The sequence below is a fragment of the Ascidiella aspersa genome, chromosome 8, assembly GCF_963924565.1.
Source record: "Ascidiella aspersa chromosome 8, kaAscAspe10.2, whole genome shotgun sequence".
Lineage (NCBI taxonomy): Eukaryota > Metazoa > Chordata > Ascidiacea > Phlebobranchia > Ascidiidae > Ascidiella > Ascidiella aspersa.
The window spans coordinates 18,160,010-18,171,700 of record NC_139454.1 but is presented as its reverse complement, the minus strand read 5'-3'; the positions used below and the strand labels follow the sequence as shown (position 1 = coordinate 18,171,700).

The following is an 11,691-nucleotide window of genomic DNA, read 5'->3' as shown; positions in this document are numbered from 1 at the left end:
AATACCGGTAACTTTTTTTCGCGCTACGCGCTATTGTATATTCTTTAGTTTGGCAGTGGCACACCGTTTCGTTCGAGAACAGTACGTTCCCCAAACTACTGACTTAGAAATGTCTTACATTAATTACTGCTATGGTGTTCGGAAAATAGTGTAGACTTAATTGTCGAAATACTACCTGTGGAATTTTTTTTATTAAGAGTGAATAATCTAGACGTAATGGTTAATAAAAGAAAAGCTTTGCAAATTTAGACAGTCAATATAGTTTCCCTTTTTCACAATTATTATTTTTTGGTTTTCCAGCAATTGGCACCTTTTTGCTTATAAAACAGACTGTTATTAAAGTCAGTGATAATTACATGAGACAAACAAAACGTAGTTTGGTTGAGAATGTATGCTTAAAAAAGTTTCAAGTACGTTTCACGGCCTTCTAAATCTCAAAACAAACAAAAGCAACTAAACTATGTCAGTAAAAGCAGAAAAAAAATAATTTGGTTCTATTCGAAGCAAGTTACTTTTTCTAGTGGTTATTAACGTATTTTTCTACAAAGCCCTATTTTTCCTCAGATATCAAATCATTCCAAAGTACAATACTGGGAGACCGGCAATCACAGAAAAAGGCATGGAGGAACCTTACGGAAATGTCTTACTTGATACGCCTGATTGAGCAAAACTACATACGAACCGTTTAGAGCCTGACCACACTGCCCCTAAATGCTATAGTACCTCATACACTATAGTAAATCCTATCATGTATTGTGGTAGCTCTTTGAATATCCTCATGCGATATTTTGGTGCAAATACATGGTTTATTACTTTGAATGAAGTGGGGAAGAAAGAGAAGAAAACCATGTACACTTACCGAAACGTGATTGTTTTTTGTTCAATTGTTGCCGCTTTTGTTGACTTGTTTACATTGTTAAACAACAGTATACATAATGATGTTTTTTTCGCCACGCCAAGGGCGACAAAATAGTTGTCAGCCTACAAAAACCAGAGGGTTTCTGGGCACCTTAAAAGGACATACATTACATTTAAAACTCACTTAGAAATTTTGTTTTAATTTATAATTGAAGTTGGGTTTAATTTTATTTAGTTTATATATCTGAAATAATTAGGTCTTGTTGTAAAATTGCGTGTAAAATTGCAGCATGTCATGTGATTGCGACAGTATATCTTTCTGATTTAAAAGTAGATTTTTGCGGCATATACATATCATTAAAAACGCACATATTTGTTATTCATTTTCAACGCAGTAGATAAGCACAGAAGAAAAAAAGTAGAAATTAGATTACAGTTTTTTAAACAGTTTGGTTTTGTGATATTAAGTCGTCACTGGTAATTACAGAACAATTTTCTGCCATTTTGCATATCCAACCAAGAGCTATTTTGTCTAATTTTATGTTTAATCTAAAATATAACTAATATTTTTAAGGAATACGCTTTTTAACAGTTAACATATCAAAACGGAGAAATACTTGAAAACAATGCGACTGGTCATAAACTGTCGTACCAAAAAAACGCTAGTGTAGTCATATTTACAATTGCGATGAAGAGTGAGTAATAAAATTTAAAGTGAGTAGTCGATTAAATTGAGCAAATAGTTTGTTCCGTCAACTGAGCACGGCGCAATTTTGATTCAATTGCTTGACAGCTAACTCTTATTGAGGTGATTTGATAACTTGCTCCGCCCAATTGTTTCCTGATGATCGGCACATTTTTGAATAACCTTCCATAGAGCAAGCAAAGATTCTTTTGTTGTATTTACATGACCCGCAGCCACTCGAATAAAGTGAATTCCGTTCTCAAAAGACGGCGTGATGCTGATTGCTTTGTTAGCCATAATCTCATCATACAGTTTTTTGTTCAAAACGTTCAACTCCTGCAGGTAATTTGATAGAACAAGCATAACCATCATTACGATCTTATTGTTAAACTTTCAAGTGTTTATGGGCCAGATTGGAAACTTTGGATATTGCGCGGGGGAGATGTTTTGCAGCTGAAAAAATGCGCGGCTGAAAATAAAATTTCGATTTGAACTTGCGCGGCTGAAAATAAACCATCAGGCTACCGAAAGTTGTAAATTGCAAATTTATATTAAACTTACAGCGTTCATAGAATACGAATCACTGCGCAATTTTTGGTTGGTGTGCGGGCGCAGTGCGCAGGTAAATATTTAAAAAGTTGGATAGTATAGCATTTAATATGCAATATTACTCGAAATTGGCTAATTTGACGTCACTAAAGACGTGACCGTTGTTCACTGATGCGTGACCAAATCGCCGAACTGTGCGTTTTTAGCGTTTCGCAAGTGATTCTACATGATGCATTATATTATATACGTCTTCTAGACTAGCGTTAAAAAATGTTATGCAACTTCAGTATGCGGCCCGCCAATTTTTTTTGTGCTTGTTAAGTTTCATACAGAAGTTTGCGCGGCTGAAGTTTTGCGCGTTTGCTCGAGTCAGATTTGCGCGGCTGAACACATTTTCTATAAAATGCGCGGCTGTGACCGCGGCTGAAAGTGCTACTGCGCGGGGGATAAATCCCCCGCGCAGGCCAAACTTTCCAACCTGGTTTATGGGAAGTGCTTTACGTAGCATTATTAACATAAAAAACAAAACTTTGTGCGTTCAAAATTGGTTACGTTTAAGTTTAGGCAGTTCTTATATATTGTATTAAATACTATTAGCAATATGTGCAACAAATGTATTCCATGAAAACGCGTCAAAATATGAAGCGTAAGAGCTTTTCCGAAGGCACTTGCTATATTAACATGAGTGTGGCGTAATCTCTGGTCAGCACGTCACGGAAAGATCACTTGAAACAAACGTAGGATTGGGAGTAGCATGCGTCTATTTTACATTATTTCCTGACTCTTCTATTCGAAGAATATTATGCAAAAAATGATAGAGAATTGTACATTTTATTGTGATGAAACATTAAATAGCCCTCCCCCGAGTGGTAATATATACATAAGTTGAGTAGGACCGTTATATACTCTGTGGTGAAAAAACAGTAAACATTGATAAAACGCAGTTGTCGATAAAGTATTTCCATTTTTGAATTGAGTAATTCTAAAATAAAAAAAAATTAAGATACGAGTATCACGCGAATTATTTTTTTACATTTCCATTTATGAAGGTAAAATAGGCAAAAATATAGCATAACAAGCATTTATACCAATCATGTGGAGCAGTGTCATAAACAGCACTTCATTCACGCTTTATAAATGCACTGGCTCGGTTTACTTTAAGCTGTTAAGCATAACAACTTGACTTTAGACAAGTTATTTAGACACATGACTTTATTTACCCTGAAATAGTTTTAAACAAATTTGGTTAAATCTGATTATTTTTACACCCCTTATTTTTGTGTAAAATTGTTTGATTGCTAAATATCACGTGTTTGTTTTCATTTTTTTTAACAAAATATACCCAGGGGTCTGTATAAACTACTAATGCTTGACTTTCTATGAAAATAACTTGGGGGACTTGACTTATTTTCTTTTACAGATGACTTGCGTTCAACTTGCCAACAAACTTTTTCATGGATAATTTTTTGTACAAACCTCACTGTTCAAATCCTTGTCGAACAAACGGAAACAAACAAGTCCCATGGTGACTGGGAATAGAACCTCGAACCTTTGATCTTTGACAACGAGGGCCTCGAAATATTTTGCCTCGGCAACTGATCGTCGCACATGAGTGCGCAAGCCTTCCAAACCAACCATGCGCATCACAAACCAAAGCTTGATTGATCTCAATCGTCGCCCAAAATGGACTTCCCAGTTCTTAATAAAAATTAAATAAATTTATAAATCGATAAGTTTAATACCACTCTTAAGTTCAAGTTATTAGTAGAAAGGCAGTCCGTTTAGTTTTATTTATTAACATTCCGATTTAACCTGCTTTTCGGTGGGCACATTTCGTTAAAGGAATTGGATCAAGATTTATTAACTTGGACAAAACGACAGCCTTTAGTCACTTAACTGTTAAACTTAGAAACGTAAACTTGTTATCCTTTTGCGTTTTTGAAAAGCTGAGTAAATTAGTATCACGCGACCTGGATGTGTTAATTTAAAAAATAAGATTACTGACGCTTCTTAATTTTCAAAATGAATATATTTACCTTTAAAACAATACTATATCATTTAACAAGTCTAAAATGTGAACAAACTACCCAGTATTATCCAAAACGTATGTAGGCCTACCCTTCAGTTTCTTAGCCCACATCGTTATATGAAGTTTTTCTTACCATGTAATCAATCGATTTACTTTGATTTTTATGCATATGATAAGGACGGTCAACGTTGAGCGAACTTGTCAAGTCAGAACTGTTCTTTAACCTGAAAAATTGCATCTGGCTTGCATAACAAATTTTTACTTAAAATATAAGCTGTAGAACTATAACAAAAGTCTAGTGTAAAATCTTATAAAACACGACGATATAGGATAACAACAAACTATAAAACAAAAAACATTAAAAATTAACCCACCAGAGAGCCGTGCAGTCAAAATTCACCATCATAAGTTTATGCGGATTCACGACAACGGAATCGGTATACTGAAACAAAACATCTCAGAAGTTTTTGCAACATTTAGAAAATATAGAAGGTTCGATGTAATACAGTAGTTTGGTAAATTACTAGTTATAATGGGCTGAAACTTTATTCTTCCGGATATATCTTGATTTTGCCTAAATTCTTTTTTGTTTCGGTTTGGCATATTTCAGACCGATTTTGTCAATAATTTTATAGAAAAATAAATAAATCGTAGAACTTTTAAGTTTGCAGACTTTTCGAGGAGTGGTGTATAGATGCGGTTCTAGGGGCTAAAAAGTTTACCCCCTGAGAGGTAATTAATTGGGGGGCAAAAAACCTAAACATAATATTAGGTCACCGTTAAAGTTATTTGTAGTTATTTAGTCCTCGGCTGTACAACTGTCTAAAGGTAATACTACCGCTACACAGGAGTAGGGAGTTACAAATCAAATATTCCAATACAAAATTCTAATTTCGTATTGGAATACGTGGTGGGTCGCAAAACAAATTTTTAATAATTGATTTATCTGGCGGTTGCTGGGATGTATAGGGCAACAGAAAACCTTTAATTTGTGCTTTGGAGGATGAAAGACGTTTTTGGTGTTTCCCTTAGTGGCCTTAAATTGGGGAAGAAAACTGTCCCTTTTGCATCCGTAAAGTTATGGTGTAAAGGCTAGTAATTTTCCACCCATATCTGTTTTTGCTTGCCGAAACAAGTCAAGGAAAGCTAGAATAAATAGTAGCCCATTCCAATAAACCAGGGCTTCCCAAACTGTTTCGCTCGCGACCCCTTTTAATCTCCTAAAATTTTTCGCGACCCTTCACGGTTACAATGATAAACAGTGCGAAATATGCCGTTGTGATAATTATTGGAAGGCAGAAACTGAAAACAAGCTACAGATGCTCAAAGCTTACTACATTACGATTACACGATGGTAGCTTAATTATTGCAAACAAAACAAAAAAACAAACATAATAATTCAATGTGATGGGTGCGACTGCTTTCTGCTACAAAGCAAAATGTTTGTTAATGCTGGCCTCAAGGCGGTTTCAATGTTACTCAAGCTGGAACGGTATTTTGTTTTGATTGCTGTGAATGTTGAAAACGCTGACTCGCACAGATACGTCGAGACAAACGGTAAGAGTGCGGTTACTGCTGAGTCAGATAATGATGGATATTCCGCTTTAACGCTAAGCCAAAAAGTGTGAAGCTTTTTTCCAGATAATTCAAGCCGCAACTTCGAGTCAGAAGATAGATCAGCAAGCTCTTCCTGAGATTTAAGAGTGAGGTGCTCGGTACTTTGTTTTTGCATTGCATATGGGTTTTGGACCAATCTAATTTGGTATTGTTCAATTCTGGAAGAAAATACTTCTGAAACTGTTTCAACAGATTTGACAAATGGTCGATTACAAGAGGCTTAATAACGTTTGATTCCACATCATTGTTAGCCAAAAACTCTTCTGTTGATGAGAACATTTCAAATGAATCAGTTTCAACCTTTTGTTTCCAGATGTTTAATTTTTTGATGAACGCTTCAATTTTAGATTTCAGTGTAAAAATATTGGTGTTTTCCCCTTGGAGGGACAAATTAAGTTCGTTCAGCTTTTCAAGCAAATCTGACAAATAGCATAATTTCAACAGCCAGCTGTCATTGCGAAGATAGCAGACCAAGTCTGAATTTTTTTCCGTTAAAAAAATCACGACTTCATTTTTCAACATTAATAGCCTTTTTAAAGCTTTGGCTTTTGAAAGCCACCTTACTTCACAATGCAGTAAAAGAGTCTTAAACTCCGATTCCATTTCACCACATAAATTTGCAAAAATACGGGTATTGAGTGCACGACTCTTAATAAAGTTGATAATTTTCACAGCATTTTGCACAACAGCATTTAGATCAGGAGAAATTTTTTTAGCTACTAAGGCCTCTCGATGAATCATACAGTGTGTAAAAGTAATAGGCGTATCACTCACAGCGCGCACTCGTGCATGAAACCCAGCTGTATGTCCTGTCATCGCAGCAGCTCCGTCAGTACACACACCAACACAGTCCGTCCAAAATAGCCCCACTTCCGTGAAAAAATCATCAACTTTTTGAAAAATATCCATCCCAGTAGTACGTTCATACAATGGTTGACAAAACAGTAAATCCTCGTGAATGTCGTTATTGTAAATGTATCTAATATATGACAAAAGATATGCCATATTGGTAATGTCCGTCGACTCATCAAGTTGAATGGCAAATTTACGGCTTTCTTTAATTCGTAGAATGAGTTGCTCGCGTTGATCTTCGCTGATTTCGGAAATTCGCCTTGACACAGTATTGTTTGACAATGAAATTTTTCTCATTTCATTAGCCTCTTTTTTGCCGTGAACAATTGCTCTTATTTTAATTGCAGCTGGTAGAATTAGTTCTTCGCCGATGTTGTAAGGTTTCTTGCTTTTTGCAATCAACAAGGAAGCCTCAAACGATGCTCTTGTATACTTCCCTTCATTTACAAATTCACTTTCAAATGATTGTCTTTGTCTTTCCGATGTTCGCAGAAAGCGACGAAAAAACTCCACAGGCTTGTTGCTATGAGAATCATGCTTGGTTTGAAGATGTCGTTTCAACTTCGCAGGCTTAAGACTCTCACTTGCCAACACTTGATTGCAAATCAAACAAAATGGACGGTGTTCATTGTTTTCCGAAATGAAAGTGAAACCATATTGCAAAAAACTTTCGTTATACATTCTCTTTTTGGCATGACTAGCCTCGTTTTTCTCATTGAACTTGCGCTTTTTCAATGTGCAAGTCGCTGTTGTATCTGCCTCTACCGCTGCTTCAACACCATCTGCCGTAGGCTTATTACCCTTATCGTTCGATTTTTTTAACCTGCTATCCATTGATTATTTTTTTAATATTTAGCTACTAGCATGCACTGCTTTAGTTTAAAGTTTAAACTGTGTTTTTAGTAACATTGCTAGCCTCCCGACCCGCATAGTTATTGCGTCATAAACCGAGTTGACGAAACAAAAAGTTATGCATCCAGCTGTGCCACGTGATAACGTTCGTCCGCTGTCAATTACGAAGTCCCACTATTTAGTAACAGAGCTCAACCTATTTACGTAGAATATGTTTTGCGTAACTACACCAGTTTTAGCAACCGTGTTTCGAATTAAACTTCTGAAAACTTGGTATACCCTCTGCGACCCCTGAAGTTCGTTACGCGACCCCTTGCGGGGTCGCGACCCCCAGTTTGGGAAGCCCTGCAATAAACCATAGTGAAATACATACAATTTTAAAAAGAACTGTGGTAAATAAACCTATTTATAACGATCCACTGGCAAACCAGCATGCAAAACTTACCATTTAAAATATACTCCTGACAAAAAATACAACAACCGCAACTCAGTCTAATTTCAATTTATTTTTGTACTTGTTGTTGGTACCGAGTTGCAATTATATAGGCTAGTTGTGTGGATAATTTCGTTTAACAATTTTACTACCATTGATACACGTAGTTTGAACTTTCCGATATAGTATCATCATGGTGAGTGACTGATTACGTTAAAAAATATACCTCGATGCCTTCAGCAATATAACGCAACTCCGGACAGAGCAGTGCAGTTCCTGCGTAAGCTGCATCCACGTGAAGCCACATGTTTTCATCCTTACCTTTCAAAGTAAAAAGATAACACGAGAATATGAAAAAATAAATCTATTGCTGGTTTTGTATTAGTGGTTCACAGCTAAAAGATTTTTAAGTTAGCTATGCTACATTTTACGTTCTCTGTTTTAACCAATGGTTACTGAACATGTGGTCGCAAAAAATACTCACATATCGGTCCGATTTCCTTTAGGTTGTCGAACGTGCAACAGGAAGTTGTACCAAGAGTTGCACAAACCTATTAACACGTTATTAACCAACCATCACATTTTTCAAGGCACGTTATTAACCGTTATTAACCAACCATAACACGTTATTAACCAACCATCACATTTTTTTTTTACATTTTTCAACACATTTTTTTTTGAGGAAATATATGGTAGGTTAAAGGAAACTTACTTAACTTCAATAAAATTCTAAAATGCGGTAGAATAGCGCCCCTCCTGCCCTTTGCTAAGTGGGAGAAGTGTGGGGGGGAAAGTGCCCTTTATATGAAAAATGATATATTGCTTTCACAACGTTAAATATTATGCGACGGAAATCATAATGCAGTGTTGTACACGCATTTTTTATAAGATACTTGGATCAAGCCGAGTACTAACGCTCTTCAGATTCTAGTAGCCAAACAAAATATATATAGAAGATCCTAGTTTAAACTTTGTATTTGATTGCTTAATTTTGTCCTATATACTCTTATAAACCTTATGTCCTATATACTCTTATAAGCTGGTGAAAAAAGTGTACAATTCTTAATAAACGTTTTTTGTATGCATAAAAAACCGCTATACCAGTAGAAATGGATTCGCTTGCTCTCTTGTTTAACTTAAAAATAGAAAAATTGGAAAATTCAAGTAACTTTTATTGGTACACAGGGCCGACAGGAGTAGAGTTTGAGCTACGGAAAAATGCAAAAAAATTTGTAAAATGACATGGTTGACATTTGTTAAAACATTTTTAGTACCATTTTAAGCCAAACTAGAGAGCGTGGCCGCAAAAATTTTTCCGGGGGAGTTCCCCTGGACTAACCCATTATCTCGGCTCGCGACCCTCGCCTGCGGTCTATGTTGCCCTTACCAAAAAATGTCGCCTCCCTTGCCTTGAAATCGCTCCGGCGTCCCTGTTGATTTCTTTACATTTAATAAAACAAGTGCTATACTGCCGCTTGCTGTCGTACTGTAAGTCAGACAAAGATTATGCAATTGGAATAAATTGTATTTGTCGATGGCAAACTCATATCAAATTTTTAAATTAAAACAATTCTTTAACTGGCAGTATTCTCATTTAAAAGTCGCAAAAATTTGTTTAAATAGTTCAAAGAGCTAGATAATATTGCTCCCGGTCTCTTTTTTTAGACTTACAAACTGTTACGCAAAAATGTCATTAAAAAAGTTTTCAATCTTTTGTTTCCAAATAATGTTTTATTAAACAATATTTGAGATTTATTATAACTCTTTAAAGTAGCCCCAACTGGCTAATGAAGTGGCATTATTTGTCTCCAAGCAATCGTTTTTTTTTATTAGCCTACTCGGAGTTACCTAGTGCATTTTTTTTTATGTTTTTTTAGATCATTTTCGGGCTCGTTACTGTAGTGCATCACTATAGTCATTACCATGTTTGGAGAATCTACATCAATTTTTGTTTCAAGACTTACATGTATAGTCACAAGTGCACTAAATTATGCAACTATATTAGCTTTTTGTCTTACAAATATTGGAATTTTTCCGTCTTTTTTGTCCTTTTTGATCGCGTCTTCAAGGGTTTTCCCCCGAATCGAACCAATTTCATCGACGTCCAACAGCCGCAATTCGACAAGAGAAATATTACCTGTAAACTGCCTCATTTAAATATTATGAAAATGTAAGGGGTTTGCTGCAAGAATGTGTTTAACATTAACTTTTCACATGACATCGAAGCAAATATTCACGGTTTTATTTACCTGTTTTTTTGTACTAAATAACCTCGTTTGAAAAACTGTCACACAACTCGATTAAATAGCTCAACAATTAGCGCAACAATAACAAATCCCGGTTTGTACGACATTTCAAAAATACGTACTTGCTTTTTCCATTGATGAGTGAGTTAAAACCGATCCGTAGGCGACGAGGCGATTTAAGACCTCACAGGCTGTTTGATTAGGATTGACGACAAGTTGATTTCTAATTGCTTTACTACGGGCAGCCAGTAATGACATCAGCGTGGCTTCACTTGCAGTTCCTGTTTTAAGTAAAGTTTTAATAACATGTTATTTCAAATCTAAACTCCGTGTGCAAAAATCTTGCTTTATCATAGCTTAAAAGAGATACGTGATATTGTCAAAACATCAGTATGACTAATAACATTAGTTAAGTAAAATCTAATAAAAAAACACTTTTATGCATTTTAAAGAAAATGAAAGTCTGGGAATAGCGTTTAGGAATTTTTATTACATTATATCATGAATAAATTATTACTCTCATTTGTTTTAATACGATATTTAATTTGTTTTATTTTATATGGTAATATTTAGTTATGTTGACCTTGAATAATCCCGCCTCCTGCACCGTCTCCTTCGTGCAAGTAGAAGTTGGGAAGATCGAGAGCTTTTGCAAGCCAATCCATCATCACCATCTCCAATTCGGTACAAGATGGCGAAGAAGCCTGCGACAAGTTGAGTTCTTAAAGCTATTATTTGAAATTATATTGGTTCAAATTTAAGAGGTTCAAATAAAAAAAAATTCAGGTTCAATCTTGACTGCTGGTTAACTGGTCGAAGTCACAACTGAAATGTTCGCATTTTAAGCATCTCTTTAATATTCACCATTCATTTGCAATAGATCAGTGCTCTTTCACCTGAAATACTCTATGATAAGCGTATAGCTGATCAAAGCTAGAGTATTTTCTGTCAAAATCTATGCGAAGTTTGGGCCAATAAATATTAGGTAAGTGTTGGTGCCACGACTTGGATAGAACATTTTTTTATTTATTCTGACCTAAATACTCAATGTTTTAAGCTGAGGATTGAGACTTTTTATTATTTTGACTTATATGATGTATTTTTGAGCTTTGGGCCGATGTTAAATCACTTAGTTTTAATAGCTAGATAGACACAATATAATCACTCTCCGGACAGCTAATTTTTACATATTTGCACGATTTGGAAAAAACATTTTTAGCCTAAGGCACTGTACGTTCCATGACATACTCGAATTTTTTTCAACGTAACAAGTGATTTTTTTCGCTCATGCGTATTTTTCACATCTTCGAAATTTCAACACACCATCGAGAAATTAAGGCAAACCTATATTAGATGTTTTTTGGTATATGGCTCACAACTTACTTGACAATATCTTCTCCGTGCATAATTTGTCAGGTATGTCAATATTACTCTATTTAAAATATTTAGTAATAAACGTAAATATCTTTCGTGGTCTAGATAAAGCATTTCCATCCTTTAATGTATTTTGACACGATTTCTTTGGCATATTTGCGCACAAGTTTGACCGCGAACAGCAAGGTCTGAAGGT

General features: G+C 35.4%; 1 protein-coding gene across 1 annotated transcript in view; it reads right to left on the bottom strand.

Moving 5' to 3' along the window:
• Positions 1–1,651: 1,651 nt before the first annotated feature.
• The window catches only part of LOC146136642 (uncharacterized), a 32,890-nt gene continuing 22,850 nt past the window's right edge, over positions 1,652–11,691 (bottom strand). Inside the window, exons 14-22 of the mRNA XM_083396229.1 lie at positions 10,705–10,825; positions 10,244–10,402; positions 9,894–10,012; positions 8,360–8,426; positions 8,102–8,196; positions 4,496–4,563; positions 4,255–4,345; positions 3,569–3,790; positions 1,652–1,879 (exon numbers count right to left, since the gene is read on the bottom strand). Coding sequence (XP_083252355.1) covers positions 1,652–1,879; positions 3,569–3,790; positions 4,255–4,345; positions 4,496–4,563; positions 8,102–8,196; positions 8,360–8,426; positions 9,894–10,012; positions 10,244–10,402; positions 10,705–10,825 — 1,170 coding nt within the window. The remainder of the gene's footprint in view (positions 1,880–3,568; positions 3,791–4,254; positions 4,346–4,495; positions 4,564–8,101; positions 8,197–8,359; positions 8,427–9,893; positions 10,013–10,243; positions 10,403–10,704; positions 10,826–11,691) is intronic.